Source organism: Branchiostoma lanceolatum, chromosome 16, assembly GCF_035083965.1.
Source record: "Branchiostoma lanceolatum isolate klBraLanc5 chromosome 16, klBraLanc5.hap2, whole genome shotgun sequence".
NCBI lineage: Eukaryota > Metazoa > Chordata > Leptocardii > Amphioxiformes > Branchiostomatidae > Branchiostoma > Branchiostoma lanceolatum.
This window is the reverse complement of record NC_089737.1, coordinates 7,566,650-7,587,765: the sequence shown is the minus strand read 5'-3', so window position 1 is coordinate 7,587,765 and position 21,116 is coordinate 7,566,650. Positions and strand designations below refer to the sequence as shown.

Sequence of the window (21,116 nt, the reverse complement as noted above, 5' to 3'; positions counted from 1 at the left end):
CTCCTTCGGAGGAACCCCTCCCTTGACAGACTCTAGACTTTTCTATGTCTAGCAGTCTGACAATTCAGCTTAGCTATTAATAAAATATGGCTCACATTTATTAAACCATTCAAACCAGGATGGACCCCTACTCTTATTATCAAGTGTTGGAATCATTAACATGTGGACTGAAGTTTTGCACTAATGAAGCTCTGAATACATGGACAAGACTGCGTAACATAATTCCTTCAAAAGACAAACTGAAGCCAGCATAAGAATCTGTTCAGTTCTATTGAATAGTCTTTAGAAACTTGAGTGCTGCTTTATTTAACCTTCTCCCTGCTGCCTAAGCCCATAGCCATTGCAAATTTGGTGTCAAACAGCTCCTTTAGCAGACTGAAAGTTATGTCAAAATGTAAAACTTTGTACAAGATTGACGATATCATAATTGTTTTCATCCATCTGGTATATAGTACTATATAGTAGTAAAGTTAGAAGCTCCTACACCAAATATTTATTATGCATTCTCTACTCCAGAATATTTCATATCCACAACCTGCCAAGAACTCCGGCATAGTCGTATCATTTAAATTGCTACATTCACGGCGCTATGCTTTGTTGCACTCTTTGATAGCAAACATATATCCGAATACAACTGCCGGTAGAAAATGTCATTTTAATCCCCAAGGAAAACAATAGCTTTGTACTCCCGCCTCTCTGGTTGTTACATAACATCATAATTGATGGCCTCCTTTTGTGAAATGTACGATGCTAGAATGCAGTATCATTAATCATTGGCTGGTACTGGTTGCAAGGTGTTGAGGCAAGGGGATTTGCCGGAAAGATTTACGAGATACTATCGTGTATCTGTTGCCTTGCATTTCAAAGCTGTATGTATAGTACATGTACTTGCACCGTTTGTGTTATTTATGTGAGTGTGTGTCTTTTCTGAAGTTGTGTTGACAAGATGAAGAGAGTGTCAAAGATTTGTAGATCTTTGTTAAAGAAGTGATGATTGATATAAGTGAAGAGAATCTGGAAATAGGCAGTCGCTGTCTTTATTGCAACATTAAAGACAGTCGCTGTTACGAGATTTTCACATTAGTTAACACCGCTGTTACTTTTTGTCGGATAGATTTTTGCAACTCTCTTTTAATAGATAAAAGAATGAAAACTCTTTTAATGAAAAAGATTTCCCCGTGTAAGCATAGAAATGCAAAATAAAAACATGAAATTGCACAAATTTGTCAGACTTGCAACAACTCTCTCATTCGTCAAAACGCTAATTGCTATACTATGATTGGTTGAACTGCTAATTGTGATGGACAGTCAGGATTGTGCAAAGGTTGTATATGTTGTATATGTAAAGGTTTGAACGTTGTATGGGGAGAGATGCTTAGAAATCTTCTGCATACCACCTTTGACATCCACCCACAAGCTGTCTCTCAAACATGTATATATAGAACTAAATGAACACAAAGTCCTGGAGGGCCTCTCAGTGTTTTGAAAGGAACTTTCCACAATCGGTAAATGAGGACTTCAAAAGTCACCCCTCTGGCATTACTTTGAGTAACGCGAACAATTCATCAATGCCAAACCTCTGTTAAAAATAGACTTTCAAGCACAAGTGCTTTAACTTTTATGCTTTTGAAGAGTTTCCTAGGGGAGGACAATACAGATTTTTGCAGTCTTCTTAAGATTTGGGATCTTTTGTGATAACTTTGTTAGAACTGTCTTTAAAGTTTTCTTTTTACAGTAGAAAGCCAATATTCTATACTTAGCTGTATTTACATGTCATTGGTATGTACAAATCCTTGTATATAGTTCTGTATAACTCAGTCCAAAGATGGTATATGATACACATGTTTAGTCAAACCTGTACAAGTGACCACTTCTACATAAGGACAAACTGGCCAATATTACCCCTTTTTGTGGTCCCTTAGATAATTTTCCCCATGACCACCTGTCCACATAGACTAGATTTCATCTGTCACCTGAGTAATCTTTTTGCCGAGCAGTTTTGACTGTAACTGGTATATTACAATGATATTTCACTGCAAGTTTAAAAACTTGCTTTACGACTTGGTTCAACTTTCGAGCGTACCCACATAAAACATCATCAGTTCAATCCTCCGAAGGATGAGACCATTCCAGGTAAAGTGTGAAGATTACCTGGAATAGCCGATTTAGATCGTAAACCAGCTACAATAAAAGCCTATTATGTCTGAGCCACTTTGTTCTGATATTGAATCATAAATAGGAATGATGTAGAAACTGATTTTAAGACTTGTTATGTCCTGAATTTCTTATTGGGTAGTAAATTCAGAGGGCATGCTGGAATATTAAATGTTTGATACAAAGATTTCAGTGAAGATTTTGCTAAGTAAGAAAAAGTTTTTCTGACTTAACTAATTCAAGGCATTGAAACTAACAATGGGTGTATTCTTTTGTATGTTTGTACAAATATCATTTGCTGAAAATACGCTGCTTATTTTGCCAAGAGTGTCTAATATAGTATGTAATACCAATTTTATATAAACTTGGCTGGGAAATTTATCTTAGTTTAATTCCTTAAACTGGACAGCATTTTTGTTGCATTTGTCCAACTTTATTTGGAGGGTGATTTTAAGAAACACCTAAATTGGATTGATTGGGCTTACGAAAGTCTTTGGTACTTTAAAGTATGCATTGCGTATTTTGTCTACCCTTTTAAATTTCGTTAGAAATCAATCACTTTTACCAGGGAAACTAAGTTAATGTCTGCAAATTTCCAGGAAAAGACTGTGACAGCTGCGGTGATTCCTGGAGACAAATCAACCTTGTCTACATGTTGCCTTGGTGATTTTCAAAATTGGCTTACCTTGGGGGTAAGGCTCCATGTGCCTGGAACACAATTTAACAGTAATGATTTCATTATTACTGCCAAACATTGGGCTTCTCATTTCCAGGTGGTTGGCGCAGGTGGATTGATTTTCGTCTCACCCTTCAAGGTTGATATCCAAAATTGAATGTGTCTCAGGGCTTGATACATTTTTTGTTGCACAAGACAAATTATACCTGCACTACTCCACTGGAAAAGTGGAATTTTATTAACACTGTATCGATCAAACTTCAAACTGTTGAGCAACGAGTCTTAATAATCAATCAGTTATACTTGGTGTTTTTGTTACCTCCAGGAAATGGAGGTTTTGAAAATGCAGTCACTTGATGTTTGTGGGTTTAAGATGGTGGGTTCTGCCTACACTTCTGCCATTGGCATTTGAATTCTAGGCTCGTTGACACTAACAGGAAGTTGGGTCAAAAGCAGGTCATAGTTGGTAGAAGTACCCATAAATAAATCAAACATGACAGATCTAGAGGGACGGAGAGGTATTCGTTTATGGTCAGTCTATTTCCTTGACTATCTTGGTGTGCGTCCGCTGTTATGTAAGTATTGCAGAGAGTGGCAGCATGTAAAGCGGGCCTGGTGTAACAGGATACTTGGAGAATTGGAAGTATGGTTAGTCACAAGTTGTAGCAATGAGTACTGGATCTGAAACCTAAGGCTTGTTTGTAAAAACTCCAATTTTAGCAAAGTGGCGCAGATAAAACTTGTCCTTTGGTAATTTCGAATCGAGGACAAGGTATTTTGAGCCCTGCGGGTTGATAGTATACATGACATTGTGCGGGTACGTGTATACCCTTCAAGGTTGATATCCGACAATGAATGTGTCTGCTACGCTGACGACAATCCCGATCAACTTGAATGACTTCTTGATTCAGAACACACAACCCTTTGTCCTCAATTTCCAAAGGCACAAGGTGAAATAAGTTGCAGGTTCAAACATTTTGCATCTGATGTCTTCCTAATTGTTCTTAACGGAAAGCGTGTTGCCGTCTAGCTCAATTTGTTTATTAGAAAGTCCATGCAGACGTCTTAGTAAGTAAGCCGGATGTGTCTAGGAGCGGGTAATACAGATAGATTGTAAGCTAGCCGTGTGAGACGATTATTATGGATGGAGGTTTTAAGGGATTTAAGCTGACTAGGAGGAAAATGAAATTACTGATAATGACACTGGAAGAAAAATCATGACAACGTTCAATTGAAGTTATATGTCATCACTGTATAGCACTGTCATTCTTTTAATGGTGGCTTGAAACATAAAATGTGTCTGTTTCATATTGGAACAAGACAGTGGGTGATCAAACTTTAAAGGATACATCTCCCATTATACCAATAGAATTTTGCAATATTGCAGATTTGTATTTTTTTATATGTTACAGTCTAGTTTGTATTTAAAACCTTGTCAGAAGGAAGGACTGAATCTTAATGGTATATGTAAAGGGCACCACGAACTCCAAAATGTGTGACTGTAGAAATCTCAAAAATCTTAAACCATTGTGTTTTGTATACACATTCCAACCTTTCTTGTTTCAAGGTTCACTGTATGCTTGTATTGTAACTACAATGTGTAGACAAGTACAGTATACATGTACATGTAAGGCCTTAGGAATTCATAGAATTATTTATATAAACCCCCCAAAAAGCAGAACATTTTGAATTTCATACGAAGCCATAACTTACATGTACTGTGCTATCCTGAGGCACCGGGGCCATTTGAATGTTATTTTTAGCACCAAGGTCTTACTTTTCAAGGCTGCTAATAAATCAAAGGTGGACAGTACTAATGTATACATCCGGTATCACTGTGTGGTTCATCTGGTATCACAAGATATGATGATGATCTGCCTTTTGAAAAATATGTTTTTGTTATTTTGTTATTTTTCTTTTAATGAAAAGGAGCTGGAGAACTTTTGAATGTTTAATTTTTTTCACACTTAAAACAAAAATCTTAGCTTGTAAATTATAGATTGATGTCTCCCTATACATTTTTATAATCTTGTCAGAAATGAATGTTTTGTTAACAGTTCAATTATTTATATATATTGTACGCCATATGTAAAAACGTGTATGTGCGATATCACTTTTTTCAACTTCATGCAGGGTACTTGTCATATTATAATACTAGGGAAAGAAGATTTATGCAGTAATAATCATTTCTCTTAGTTGAAACAATTCTTTAGTACATGTACAAAATTTACAGTTAGTATTAATACATTAAAAATGCACATTCATGGTGGATAGGTCACTCCGAAAATAGATCTAAGAGTAAGGCAAACATTTCAAGATATAAGTAAACTGTTTATGTTGATTCAAGGATTGCACTGATGCCCCCCTCCCACACACACTCATACACTAATCCCACCAGGTCACTCCATCACATGCACTTTACTGTGTAGGATTGACCCAAATTGATAAAACCCTGACATTTAATGTTCCATTAACAGAATGATTACTGCGTTACACATCTAATTCTGCCTGACCTTCTCAAAATAGGAAGCTAGATTTCATCTTAATTTGAGAAATGCCATGCTCTCAGTGTTACTTAAACTGCAACTAAAGGACTTTAAGTTGACATTTGCTTGTTCTGAGACTTCCATTTGTTTTCATTGATGCATCAATGTACAACAGTAAAATGACTCTGAGAACACTTCATTTTAAGTTACATCTATACAGAGTCGCATTCATTATCCTCTATTTGTTTGTTCATTTTTCAATTCATTTCATTCTATTTTCTTCATAAAGTTCATTTATTCATGGACTTATGCATTTCACTCTATTAATTCATTCAGACATTTCTTGTTTACTTATTCATCTATATATCAATCCATTGATATATCATTTCAGTCATTTATTCACATTAGAAACATATTCATTCAGTCATTTTGGACAACTTTTAGTAAAACAGATAGAGGTCCAAGGTTCTAATCCTAACCTTGTACCTTCTTTCCTTAACTCATCCATCCATTCAAGACATTCATTTTGCAAAATCACAAGTAAACCAGAGGTCTTTAAGTTCTAATCTCAATCTTTGCTTTATTCACTCTCACTCACTCACTCACTCACTCACTCACTCACTCACTCACTCACTCACTCACTCACTCACTCACTCACTCACTCACTCACTCACTCACTCACTCACTCATGCATCCATTCATTTCGCAAAATCACAAGTAAACCAGCGGTCCTGAGTTCTAATCCCAGCCATGTACATTCTCCATGACCTAACCTTGTTTCTGTTCTCTGTACTTCCAGCTGCACAGTGTGGTGGATACAGAGCTGATGCGGGAGGCCCACGGGATGGTGACAGACATGCTGACTGACCCCTGCCTCCCCCCAACTGTCATCAGTGGGCTACGGACCATCAGTAACCTCCTCAGTCCACCCTCACAATACTCACACAAGCCCAAGGTATGTTGTAAAGTCTACACGTCAAACATAATTCCACCAGATCACATGTATTTGCCACCCTGACAAAATGTGTCTAAAGAGATCTCCAATGCAACGTCACCCTAATACTGCACTTCTGTATATTTGAACTGTGCATACCTGGGGGTGCTTAGACACTAGAGATCTCTCAAAATCAAAGTGTATAACACAATTTTTTTCTTCAAAATGTTAATGAAGATTACTGGGTTGAAACTTGTTCCAGCACAAAAAGTTGACGCATCAAATTTACGACTGTCATAGTGCAGTCATCATCAGGCTTTAAATGACCAATCCCTTACTGTAGATCATGCAAAATTTGATGTCAACAATAGGTACATGTACATTGTAGTAGCATTTTCTTTGTGAGTTGTCTTTTTTTTTAAGGATAGCAACGTGGGTTCAGATCATACTGTTGTTGTTTTTTTAGATACTAATTCAAAAGATCACCACAAAACATGGCTTTAAAGCTACTGGATTCAAAGTAACATCAACCTGATGGTTTTAGGTTCTATCTGTTGAATGTATGTAACACTAAAACATTTGTACAATTTAAACTACAAAGCCTGTCTTTTTCTATTGCAGCAGCTGAACTATCTGGTGGAACTGGCAGAAACTGGGAACATTTCTGACACAGAGGAGTCCCTATCCCCGTACACAGGGGAACGGCCCTCTGCACTACCTAAGGTGAGGGTCTGCATGGGGGGGTACCGATAACACTTTATGCTGACTTCAGGAGGGCAGCCTACATATTACACAAAATTCAGTCAGTTGTATGCGAAATGTGGTCATCACGCTTTGAATAATGGGGTAAGAAGCTTTCCCTACAATTAACAGAAAATTCAAAATAGTTGCCTACGCCTTACGGAAAACGCAGACCCCCACATTTCTACCGAGACAAAATGACCTAACTGTTAGTAGTGTTACAAAAATAGATGGATAAGACTAACTTTGGAACATCTGCTTTACTTAACTCTTTGTTTGTGTGGGAGGAACCAATTAGCAGTGTTTGTTTTGGTTTGGATCCAAAACCAGTCCACAGAGTTTAAGAGGTTTTTTTTACTGATCCAAAGTGATTTTCTGCCTCAGTTCCACCGTCCATTTCTTAATTTATTCTCATCTGTTGACATAAAGTGATATGAATTAACTGATTTCTAAGAAGAAGAATGAATCCAGAAGATTGCAATGTTGTGATTTTTTTGTTGAATTTCATTCAAGTCATGCTTGGCCCCAAATAAATATCACCAGGTACTGTATACTGTAATTACCTTCGCCGAGAAGGTTATGCAGAGGGTAGCGTTTGTGTGTGTGTGTGTGTGTATGTAAAGAAGCAGAATAACTCGGGAAGGCTTGGATGGATTGTCTTCATATTTGGTAGGTGGGTAGGTCTTGATGAGACTAGGAAATGATTAGATTTTGGGTCTCCTAGCGGCTTGTTACGGTACTGCAGCGGAACTTCCTGTTTTGATATCTCGTGTTCTGGACAAGCTATGAAACTAATTTTTGAGTGGTAGATAGCTCTTTGGACAGAGAGTAAGTGGTATAGGTTTTGGGCCCCTGGCGGCTTTTTTGGAACTGCAGGAGCAGGTTTTGGTTCAGACTTTGAAAGGGAATAACTCAAGAAGGGCTTGATGGATGGTCATGAATTTTGGTAAGTAGATAGCTTGAGTGATGATGTACATGATTAGATACTTAATATGAAAATCATTATGTAATTTGCATAATTAATGAGGAAAGTTTACACAGCCGCCAAATTCCATGGTAGGACTCTCAAACATGTGACATATGTATCTGAGGAAGAGAGAAATATGAATAGATATCAACTATGCAAATGAGGACCTCATTTGCATAATTAAAGAGAAAATACTATAATTCAAGATGGGCTTGATGGATGGTCATGACTTTTGGTATGTACATGTAGATAGCTGATGTGATGCTTTGTATGATTGGACGATAATTATGCAAATCAGATTCTTATTTGCATAATTAATGAGACATTTAAAAAACCTGCTGTGTACCATGATATGACTATTCAAATATGTGACATTTGTAACTGAGGAAGAGAGGGATGTTGATAGATAGAAAATATGCAATTGTAGGCCTAATTTGCATAATTAATGAGTAACTACGTTAATTCCATACAGTCAGGTAAATGATGGCAATTTCATAGTTGTGGCATTTGGAAGTTATGTGAAGGTGTACATAGTTGAATCAAATTATGCTGATAAGGACCTCATTTGCATAATTGATGATGTTAGCATAACCTTCTTTGTTCATACTTTGGACAATGTCTGTTATTTGGGTGAAGACGATCAACTAGTATGCTTTATGATTAATGAGAGACACTCCTAATACGTCAGTCATAAAGGTTAAAAATCATTTGGCGAAGGTATGAGGTCGTGGAACTCTAGTTTACTTTATCTTCACAGTTACTGTAGCAAAATTTCAGGGTGTAAGGGAAATGGTCATCTTCACTGAACTTTAACTTCACGGTGGTGGCAAGTGAACGGATGTGTGAAGGAATCATAGATAATTGCAACAGGTTTTTTCATGGTGATGATAAGTTCACGGTACAGAGGTGACCGTGAAAACAGTAAACATGAAGTTACGGTGAAAGAAACAAGAACAAGAGTTCTACGACCTCATACCTTCGCGAAATGATTTTGACCTTTATGACTGACGTATTAGGAGTGTTTTTCATCAATCAAAAATCATACCAGTTGATCCTCCTCACCCAAATAACATAAGTTGTCCAAACCTCCTTGTTATGATTATGAGCTTAACAAAGAAGGTTATGCTAACATTTTTCATCAATAATGCAAATAAGCTCCTTATTAGCATAATTTGATTCAATGGTGTTCACATTCACACAACTTCTAAATGCAACAAGTATGAAATTGCCGTTATTTACTAGTATGGAATGATAGTAGTTTCTCATGAATTATGCAAATTAGGCCTACATTTGCATAATTTCTATCTATTGACATTCCTCTCTTCCTCAGTTACAAATGTCACATATTTGAATAGTCATATCATGGAACACAGCAGGTTTTTAAAATTGCCTCATTAATTATAATCTGATTTGCATAATTATCATCCAATCATACAAAGCATCACATAAGCTATCTACATACCAAAAATCATGACCATCCATCAAGCCCATCTCGAGTTATATTATTTTCTCATTAATTATGTAAATGAGGTTCTTATTTGCATAGCTGATATCTATTAATATTTCTCTCTTCCTCAGTTACATATGTCACATGTTTGCGAGTCCTATCATGGAAATTGATGACTGTATAAACTTTCCTCATTAATTATGCAAATTAGTTACTGATTTGCATAATAAGTATCCAATCATGTACATCATCGCTCAAGCTATGTACATGCAAAAAATCATGACCTTCCATCAAGCCCTTCTTGAGTTATTCCCTTTCAAAGTCTGAAGCAAAACCTACCCCTGCAGTTCCAAAAAAGTTGCTAGGGGGCCCAAACCTATACCACTTACTCTCTGCCCAACGAGCTATCTACCACTCAAAAATCAGTTCCATAGCATGTCCACAACACGAGATATCATAACATGAAGTTCCGCTGCAGTACCGTAACAAGCCGATAGGGGGCCCAAAATCTAATCATTTTCAGGTTTCATCGAGACCTACCAACATACCAAATACCAAGACAATCCTTCCAAGAATTCTCGACTTATCGTGTTCACTAACAGACACACAGACATGCTCAGTATTCCCATGCTGTGGCACTGCATTAATGACTGTTCTTACTCATATAAGGCCGTGTATATCCAACTTTGGTCAAAATTTGTATGTTTCAGTCTTTTAATTGGTGTAAGGAGATATCTTTGTGGTTTGGTTTCACATGCTCCGAGTGGACTCTTCCAGGCTGGGAGTAGGTCAAAGTTGACGATTGTTTTCGTCTGTCAGCTGTTACGAGAGAACGAGCTGGTCAACTGTCTATTTTCTTTGCATGATTCTAAAGTAGACAGATGTGGCTTTCTGGTGCATAAGAATTTTTGGGGCTTGCAATTAAGGTGAATCCTTTTCTGAGCCCTTGTTTTAGTGCTTTAAAGCATTACTGCCTATATGGGCAAGCCTATCTCTTGTATCTGCCCTACAGCTGGCTGATAGCCAATTTGTCCCTGGCAGCTGCAGTACATGTAACTGACGTTTCCTGCCTGCCTCATGACCCCTCATGACCCCTCATGACCAACTTTGCCCCCCATCAATATCCCCTGAAACAATATACAGCCCACACGTCGCAACCAGAACGCATAGTAAAGCATACAATTGAACACATTTTTACACTTTTCTCGTTAATTATGCAAAACACTTCGCCCAAAATCTAATCATCTTGAGATTTGCCACATACACACCGACACACCAACTACGACAACAAACCATCCAGGCGTTCTCGACTTATTCTGTTCACTAACAGACACACAGACAAGCACCATCGAATAACCTTCTCGACGAAACCATTCGTCGCGAAGGTAATAACAGTATTGGTACTTTCAAAAGTTGTTTGCAGTTTTTAATGAATCTGCTAGGTGCTGCTGCTGTGCAGCAATCTGTAACCTTCTGTTGTGTTTCACAGAGATTGCGCCGCAGCCTGCCGATCAGCTTGATTCGGCGTATGTCAACAACGTGGACAACGACGACGTCGGCCACCGGCATGCCGACTCTCGAACCGGAGCCGTCCCGTATGCGCAGCGCCAGTCTGAGGCAACCGCGCGAGGGACCTCCCATAACTGGTAACTCAATTTGGACTGCTCAGATTTTAAAAGAACACATGTTGACAAACCTGGGAACTTTTAGTGCCAACCTATTTCAAATATCCTAAAAGACCAAAAGAAATTGACCATATTTTCAAGGGAAAACAGAAGTTTCCAGAACGATATCAACCGACTTTTATCTTCTTTGCCCTGGGCCCTTTGTATACACTTGTCATCATCATCATCATCATACACTTGTTCATGTACATTTGTATATATTAAGCTTCTGAACTGTGACTTAAGCCCACAATAGTCAGGCATATGCATAGTATGGTTTGCTTATCCCTCAACATACTGAGTTACAATCAGCCTGTCAGAATTGGTACAGTCATACAATGCCATGTACATGTAGGGTCCATATTTTGTTTCAGTCACAATTTATTGTCACAAATAACCCAATGTGATTACATGTATATCCATACGTTTAAGAAGGTAAGATGTTCAGGTAGATATTATCAACACAATTCAAACTTTACAACTGGATAAATCCAGAGATTTACTTTTGGACGTTTCAATTGACCTCCATCACTTTCTTCAGCGTCACTATCTAATAATGATATATTTCGAAATTTTCAAATGATAAAGAAGATTTCTGTCCTTTTTTTCCTGCTTTAGGTAACAGCTTGGGTTACATCAAGCCTCGCTCATTTTCCACGTCTGCGTCTTCGGCGTTTGGTACGATGCCGTTGAACGCGCCGTTCCGGCGAGGGCGGGGATCGTGGGCCTCGGGAGACTTCTCTCCGACGCGGCCCGTTCCCAACCCGTACTCTCGCACTCTCTCGGACGAAACCGACCTGATCAGAAGAAGATACCAGTCCAGTCTGGAGAACTTAATGGCGGAGAAACAAGAGAAAAGAGAGACGGACTCCCCGGGAAGGCAGGTCACGTCCGACTACGACAGCGCCGACGCAAACAACAGCGACAGCAGCGACAACCAGCTTCAGGGAGAGGATGGGCCGATCGTGGAGGCCGACCATCCGGATGGGGTAGAGGACGACGACGCGACGCAGAAGGAAAGTAAAGAAGACGAAACTGAAGTAAGGAAAAAAGTTCAAGATTCTAGTATGTTTTTGATAGAACTGTTTGTTTGCTTGTTGCTAACAGACTTACTCTAGCAGTCACAACAAATTTGTAAAATGTTTTTCTATAATTCTTTATGTTAGATGGTTGACAGTTCTCAATACAGGTCTAGGCCGATTTTCAAACATTCTTTACCTTGCAATGCATTCAGATCTAGATTGATTTTCAGGAGGTTCTTTACAAGTGCAAGGGAGCCATCTAGCAACTTCTTTTCACACTGCAGATACATCCCAATTACAAGCAAAGATTGAACATTAAGTTTGCTAACTTTAGCTTGTCAGAGGTGCTCTCAAATTGCAGTTGTGAAGGTTTGATTCAGTGAATGACTGATAGAATAAATGAATGATTGAATGAAAGAATAAATGAATAAGCAACTCTGATTGTTGATTGTGCAGGAGGCCTTGCCTATGGAGGAGTACCTTAAAACTGTAGACGACAATGCTATGATGGATCGGCTATACGAGTGGGACTTCCCTGTGTTTGACTTAGAGCTGGAGTTTAAGGACTGCATTCTCAGTATGGTTAGTCATGTTTATTCTTTTAACACATTTATAAATTTTTTTAAAGAAAACCATTTATTGTCTTGCTATTCTCTGTGATTATAAATCATTACTAATGTACATGTGAGGTTGAAAAAAAAGAAATACGAAAAAAAAGGCATTCCTCATCTTCAATTTACATCAGGCAGCGAACATGTAAATGTACGTACAGTAACTCTAAACCTTGACATTTTCACTATGGTTTTATTTCTACAGTGACCTTTTTTACTGTGAATTTGTGATGCGTTTGCAATGTATTACTGCTATACAATAATTGCAGAAACTGCAAATTTAAAACTGCAAAAATCCCTTTTTTCCTCATACTGAAAAATAAAACCAGTGGGCAAAAGTAAATGAGTTTACAGCACTTGTTGTCACTGCTTCAGTCAAGATTTGAAGAAGTCTTTGTTGCTTTTCAGATGGCGTATCGAGTTTTCCAAGACACTGGTCTGTTTGAGGCGTTCCGAGTACCCAAACAGGAGTTCATGAGTTACTTCAGAGCTCTGGAAAATGGTTACCGCGAGGTTCCATGTGAGTACTAGACTAAGTTTAACATCTACTTTCCAGATTAACAAAGGGGTGGTACATTATTCATAACCCTTAGATAGTCATGCAGCTAATTAGATCATTTTACAGTTGTGTAGTAATTGCATGTTTGTGTAACGAAACATTTTAGATTTAGCATTTTAAAACACAACATGCAAACTGTATGAGAAAAGTTGACTTGAATGGACATGTACATGTAGAAATCACAAAGACAGTGGCAAGGACTGACTGTGTATTACAATATCTAATGCTGAATATGGAGGAATGAAGGCACCCCTTGCTTGCTTAAAGTTGTAAATCATTTGTAGAAGTTTTATGACTTTGATTGTGTAGTCTTAGTGCCCAAGATACATCCCTTATGAAATGTTTGTGCTGCATGTGTCAGTAACGCCCCCTGTTGGTTTGACAGATCATAACAGGGTCCATGCTGCAGACGTGCTGCATGCCTGCTGGTGGCTGACGACCCAGCCCATCCCTGGGTTCACTCAGTAAATACTCATGTGTCAGTAACGCCCCCTGTTGGTTTGACAGATCATAACAGGGTCCATGCTGCAGACGTGCTGCATGCCTGCTGGTGGCTGACGACCCAGCCCATCCCTGGGTTCACTCAGGTCCCGCTGGAAGAGGACGAACCTGTCAGCAAAGGTACTTCATAATGAAATAGATTGAGATTTATTAAAGAAAACAGATCTACAGTAGATTCCAATTATTTGTATACCTTTTTCTGTATATTTCGTATTTCTGTATAGAATTCCAAAACACCAAACCATTTACCATCCACTCAATGGTAAAAACAATGTATAACTGTATCGTCCATAATCGTTAAGTTCGGTGTATTGTATAGAATCTTGTCCGATTTTATCGTAAAATGACCGGAAACAATAGGCTAAATTTTGGGTTTGTATTGTAGTTTCGGGAGCGGGGACGCCGTCTACCGTTCGACAACCGCACTCTTTTGTTTCTTGCTATTGTTCTGCTTTCAAACAGTCGATATCGGTACCTTTGACATACGTTGATCTCATCAAAAACCTGTTTTTCAAGGCTTAAACGACGCGACGAAAGTCAGCGAAACGTTAAGAAAAACAAGATTTTTGCCCAAGCATTTGAGCCTTTACGCTGTGATTTGCCGCGATTCGCTGTTATTTGTGGCCGTATTCGGCGGAGAATGTATTCTTTAAATTCTTTTCCCGTGAAAATTCTGCTTATGTAGCGTAGATGAATCGTGTTTTACGGCGCAATTTCACGTAAAATGTAGCAGCGAAGGCTGGGTGACGCCGGGGCAGCGATATCGTGAGTCAATAGTGAGTCTGTTTGTGTGTCTTGCTCAAAATCCTATTGGCCACCCCCCCCCCCCTCCATCCTTCGGGACGTCAATATCACAAGGTCAGGGAGTCGTATAGTTCGGGAAGTCGTATAATTTACGCTGACAAATGGGCTATACAGATGTGCGGAATCTACTGTATAAACAGTTTGATATTGAGATTAAGTGTGTGTTGGATAAAGGTGAGAATTTAACTCATTGTACTCAGTCTAATGTTATCCCTACCTTGTAGTGTATGGAAAAGAAATACATGTACCAGTATACATTGTACCTTGTGTCTTTTTCCACTCAAGTTTGCCATCACATTGTACACATTGTCCCGGTTGCTAAAAAAAAATTAACTGATAGAAGTATTTTTGTACAGACCTATATATTATAAGTTGTGAACAATTCATCCACACGGTTTAGCTACAAATGCTCTTTTAATGTTTGAATGATTATATACATTACTATTAAAGAAAGTGGGTAAAATTTTGATTTTTGTGTACTTTTTACCCATATTTCGCCCCAGATCCAAACACATTGACCCCTCCGCCGACCCCCGGGCTTCGTACGCCGCGTGCAAGCTTCACAGGCGTGGAGGAAAGCTACGGCATCCTGGGAATGAACTTCCCGGCGCTGGAGCTGATGGCGCTGTACGTCGCGGCCGCCATGCACGACTACGATCATCCCGGGAGGACGAACGCCTTCCTGGTGGCAACAAGCGCTCCACAGGTGCGTTTTAGTTAACCGAGTCTAAGAAATTGTGTTAGATAGTAACATTAGGGTTAACATTCACATCCTGCATGTATTAACCTTCTTCCTGCTGCCTAACTCTGTAACCAATAGAGAATGGGGTGCCAAACGGCTACTTCAGTATGATAAAAGTTAATTTTGTTGATTTTTTGTATGCTGTAGTATGCTGATTAAGATTAAATGTGTATTTCCTTGGGTTATCAAGCTTCTAATGAAGATGAGATGCAAACAAAGAAAATATCCTGGCAAGCTTTTTCTCATTTGTAAAGATTATGAGGTATCACAAAAGTCAAATATACTGTAAGTTAGTGTAAGCTTCTGTACTATTTGCAGAGAAAATTGCCATCATTTGTATCATAGAAATATATTCTATCATCTTCATTTGCATGCATATCATTGCTTGAGCCACTATTGTACATGCATTATTGTATTGTTCCTAACCTCCATTAACATTCATCTGCTGAGTTATATACATATTTGCCACCTTGAAAAACAGTACATTGTATGTTTCAGAGCTCTCTAGCGCAGCTTCCCTCACACGACAGGTAACAGTTTAGATATACAGGAGTGTGTTATACTGGGGACGTTGCATTAGAGATCTCTTTAGACATATTTTTTAGGGTCCGTGGCGGATATATGTGTGCTGGTGGAATTACTTGGTAGACATTACTTATTATAGATAAGCACTACTTATTTTTTTTTTCTTCCTGCAGGCTGTTTTGTACAACGACCGGTCAGTCCTAGAGAACCACCACGCGGCGGCGGCCTGGGCACTGCTGCTCTTCAGACCAGAGCTGAACTTCCTCTGTCATCTGGAGACCGCTGAGTTCAAACGATTCCGATTCCTCGTCATCGAGGCCATTCTTGCCACCGACCTCAAGAGGCACTTCGACTTCCTCACAGAGTTTAACGCAAAGGTATATCCCTATACTCATTCCTTATTTAATCTTGAGTTATTGTGCGTGTGTGTACATATAAAACTTATCTTACTTTGAATAAGAGTTACTAATCTCCAAGCAGATGTTGAAACTCTATTCACAGATTTTTAATTCAGTGTCACATAGTGCTGTGTACTGGTAGCCAGTAGTGATTCAATACCATGAAAGTCATTTAGGTACAGGTCCAAAATACTGAAAGAGCAATGTACCTGTACCTGTACTGTACCTGACTAGTCTTACACCCAAGTATGTAACTTTTGTGACTAAGAAAGTGTCAAATCCTACCACAAAGAGGAAAAAGTATTATTATTGGCTCTCTGCATAAAGTACCTGAAGTCTAAAATTAACATTTTTCTGTTAACTGTTTGACGTTTCTGTCATCATTGAAGATCACAGGTTACTTTCAAATTGTCAAATTGTTCAGGTACGGGTACAAATCCAGTTCTGTCCTGTTATGCTGTAAATGCAGAAATGTTCGTGGTGGTTTTATGTCTGCAGTTTTTCGTGGTGACCCCTTTACCGCAAACTTAAAACCACCGCAAAAGCCATTCCATAGTGGGACTGTAGCGCTATTTTGTTTCAAACACAAACTCAAAACCACTGCAAACACTACATTTTCTACGGTGAATTTAAATCACTGCAAATATTTCTGCATTTACAGTACCCTCTACCTGTACCTGATATTACGTTTAGGTATGCAGCACTAGTGTCGCACCTCCAATGTTTGACAGTTTGGCTAACCAGTTTGTTTTCAGACTGCGTTTATGTTCTCCTGTGTGTTGATGTCCTGGTACCTTTTCTCCCTTCAGCTGGCTGCCTTGAACACTACTCCTAGTGATACCAGCTCTGAGTGCTCCTTCAGTGAGGTTAAAGAGAAGGTGCCTTTTATTTGCCTTTTTGTTCTCTTTTCTTTAATCACCCTTTTCCCAATAATCACAGATTGGCATTCAATTTCAGTAGACTACAGAAGGGATAGTCTTCTGTATGATAGTCCACTCTTAAAGTAGCACACATGCTATAACCTGAATGTAGCTTTTGTTCCCTTTTCTTTGATCACCCTTCTTCCAAAAATAAATGATAAAATAAAATAAATAATAAATGATCGACATTGAATTTCAATAGACTACAGAAGGAATAGTCTTCTGCATGATCAATTAAATACAATGTACTTGCTCCAATTGTAGTCACATGCTATCACTGAAATATAGCATTTGTTCTCTTTTCTATGATCACCCTTCTTCCAATAATCATTGATTGACATTGAATTTCAGTAGACTACAGAAGGGATAGTCTTCTGTATGACACCATTTTGATGCACTGTAGTATTTACTCCTGGATATTGCAGCACTCATTTTACCACCAAAATGTACCTTAGACTTTAGTTTGAAGTAAACTACAAATCTAGAAATGACAGTAAACTCTAGAAATGACAGTAAAAGTAGACTAATGTGTGCAATATTAGAGTACAGTTAAATTTGAAAGGAAGACTCACTAATTAAAAGACAGCTATAAACTATGTGTGTGTCTATGTAATACTTTTCTCTTACCACCCTTCTCTTACAGTCTTGTACTAATGATACTTTGTTGTGTGAATAATACAGACGAGCGATTATTGTTCTTTCCACCTTTCAGCCGTCTGTAGCCTACTCCTACAGTTTATATCCCTTCATTCACGTGAGCACTCGTTCCCTTGCCTATTCAAGGCGGTGCTAGCTTTAATGGGCATTAATTATCCTGTGTACCATCTTTTCTGGCTGCTTTTGATGTTTGGTCGTTCCCAATAGCTTTGAATCCATCCTATTCGAGCTACTGGTTCACTCCTACAATCAATTCCTTGCCGAATAGTTTGGCAACTATTAATAGCGACTGTGTATTAATTTTGGCTTTGAATATTTGCATAAAACATCCGCAAGAGCTCTGATTGGCTCCGAGTCGCACGGTCCTCGGTAACGTCATGGTAACAGGGTTCAAACAGGTATTACAACGTTTGATCCCAGTTGCGCTGATTCTAGAAAATATTTGAAATCCAAAATTGAGTCGACTAAGTAGTTCAGTGCCACAAGGTGGCCTTTTGGCCTTGCACTGAGCATACTTGTTAAAAAAGAATAAGTAGTGATATCGATGGAAGTTCTGAACGTTTCAATGGGGATGAGCCAGACTATTCGCCAGGGAAGCGATCAGAAGAGCAAACTGGAGCTAGAATAGGATGCCAACAAATGGAAAGAGTTTACGCTGGAAAAGATGGTCCCCAGGTTGGAGTAGAGTGCTTGAATGTATCTAACACTTACTAACTGTCACATGTGTCAGTCCTTGTTTTGATATCGCTAAACCTGTGCACTGCCATTTTCTAACACTTGGGAACTAGACGGTTTGAAGGCCTCCTGCATGTAAATGTAGGCTGTCTCCACTTAGATCATTGATATGAAAAACCAAAAATTGACAGAATGACATTAACGGGAAGAGTTTGGCTGTATCATCTATTGAAGAAACTTTGCCAGACTGTAAATAGCGTAATCTTTTAATGTGAAAAGATACATCCTGAATGGCTGCAAGATATCCAATTACTGTACATTATACAATAGTCTATACCTGCATGTGGTGTTGGCAATTAGCCTTGCAATGCAGGTTTGGTCTGGGCTACTCAAGGTAGAAATGCTCAGCTGCTGTGAGCACATATGATATAAAATCCTGGTTTACTAGATTGATTGAGGTCTGTATTCTAGTATACAAGTCTCAATCATTTTTTATTGAATTTTCATGTGAACTTTAAGAAATGTGCTTGCTATCAAACATCAAATTCACTTTCCTTTAAAAAAATTTTCATGTGGTAACTACATTGCTTTGGTGTACACTCCAACTAAAGTCCACTATCCTTATTAGTCACTAAAATCTCAAGATATTTTTAGAACCTACGAATGTACTTGTACTCGTAAATCACCTTTTCTGACAAGTTAAGCTTCTCTCTCTTGTTTACCTTATCTCTCAGCTTGTTGCAGGAACTTTCATGTAGTTCTTCCCTCAACTAGAAAAGCTGCATGTTTAGGGTGTTTTTTGAATGTGACGTCATCTCTGCCAACCGCCATCTTGGTGTCCATATTTGCATTCCAGTGAATCATAGCTCAAGCGTTTTTGGACATCTAAAGATCTTCTAATTCTTCCCTCTCAAATGACCACTATTGAATGTCTACACTTCAAAGAAGAGTACTTGAGAAGATTGCAGATATAAAAAGACAAAAATGCTGTGTTCACTTGAACTATTTTATGCAAATAGGGACACCAAAATGGCCGTCAGCACCTGCCTGCTTCATAGATAGATATGGAAAGTGAAAATGCTCTATAACAAAAGGTCATAGAAATGATGAGGATATCGTTGAAATGATTTAGATGAACGAAGACGACTCTCCCGGGATAGACTGGCGCAACGAAAACGACCGGCTTCTCGTGGTACAGATGTGTATCAAACTGGCGGACGTCAACGGGCCATGTAAAGCAGAAAACCTTCACATTACCTGGACCAACCGGATTGTTGCAGAGTTCTATGAACAGGTGAGATTATACTGGATTGGTCAATCAACCATCTCGTAGATACTGCATGTTTGTAACTGAAAGCAGTTATTAACTGAAATAACTGAAAGTAATCTTTGAAAGTAAGAAGAATTGCATATACTGCGAAATTACTTATTACTGCGTACTAGTATCATTTACTGCATTTATCCAGTTACTTAAAATACTTTTGTATAGTAGATCTCAATACCTGGATGTCTAACCTTCATCAATGGAAAAATTGCACTGTATTTGTGTGATGTTACAAATAGAAAATATGTATATCTATGATAGACCGACACTAGATACATGCACTATATGGTCTTATTGCAGATACCATAGATACTGTCTGATACAATTATATTGCATACTGGTTGATTGTTTTATCTTAAAAACCATATTTTAACACTCTTGTCAGCAGGGCTAACCCTTTGTATTAGCCACCTGCTAGTTGGGCAGCCCTGGCTGTGTGTCTTTCACAGCCAGACCAATAGATATCATGTTGACCCATTTTATTACGCCGTTTTGCGTCTTTCTGTAGGGTGACGATGAGGCAGGGCGCGGCCTCCCGATCTCTCCTTATATGGACCGTAACAAGCCGTTCCTGGCGCGGCTGCAGGAGTCCTTCATCAACCACCTGGTGGCGCCGCTCTGCAACGCCTACGCCGCCGCCGGCCTGCTACCCGGGCACTGGGTGGAGGAGGAGGAGGATTTAAACGGCTCATCAGGTATCGTTGATTAACCTGATTGTTTATCAATCTATTGATTCGGCATGCACACGTTGCTACATGATCTGAACAGCCAGGGTTACCCAACTAGCGATTGTTAAGGGCTAACCCTAGGTCACACCCTGATATCATTCTAAACTTCATCCTAAAGATCATTCTACCGATGGCAATTTAAGGCAATTTACTGGTTATGTGAAGCAAACAAAATTGGGCCATACAAAGGCCGTATCATAGATACTGTCCATTGAACACCAAAAATACAAGAGGTTTAGTAATACTTTTATAATGTGAGCAGGGGAAATATGTTTTGGTTGGACAAATTCTTCAACTGGGAGAACTGTGGATTCCAGTGTGACCAAAGGTTTATCTTCCTTTCAAATGTAATTGGGATGATATACACACTTCCAGGCTACAAATAGAATATGCCCCCTCACTACTGATGGCTGGGTTACATAAGGTCATGGCTGCTTTCTGAAGTGAGTGGGTCAGTATTCCTGAAGAGGGCTGAAAGATTGCCCAAAATGACCTTCTCCCACAGATGTCAACCATAAAATTGTGTTGCCTTAATCATAGAAAGTTCAAGGTGTATTTATCAATCAGTAGACAGTAGGCAA

The 21,116-nt window shown here is 38.8% G+C and overlaps 1 protein-coding gene across 1 annotated transcript in view; it reads left to right on the top strand.

Moving 5' to 3' along the window:
- LOC136421692 (cGMP-inhibited 3',5'-cyclic phosphodiesterase 3A-like) overlaps nt 1–21,116 on the top strand; it is a 73,195-nt gene that overhangs the window by 50,587 nt on the left and 1,492 nt on the right. The window contains 12 exon segments of the mRNA XM_066409176.1: nt 6,116–6,271; nt 6,875–6,973; nt 10,895–11,051; nt 11,688–12,109; nt 12,548–12,673; nt 13,111–13,222; nt 13,647–13,651; nt 13,654–13,882; nt 15,070–15,272; nt 16,007–16,210; nt 19,616–19,777; nt 20,316–20,502. Of these exon segments, the coding sequence (XP_066265273.1) occupies nt 6,116–6,271; nt 6,875–6,973; nt 10,895–11,051; nt 11,688–12,109; nt 12,548–12,673; nt 13,111–13,222; nt 13,647–13,651; nt 13,654–13,882; nt 15,070–15,272; nt 16,007–16,210; nt 19,616–19,777; nt 20,316–20,502 (2,062 nt within the window).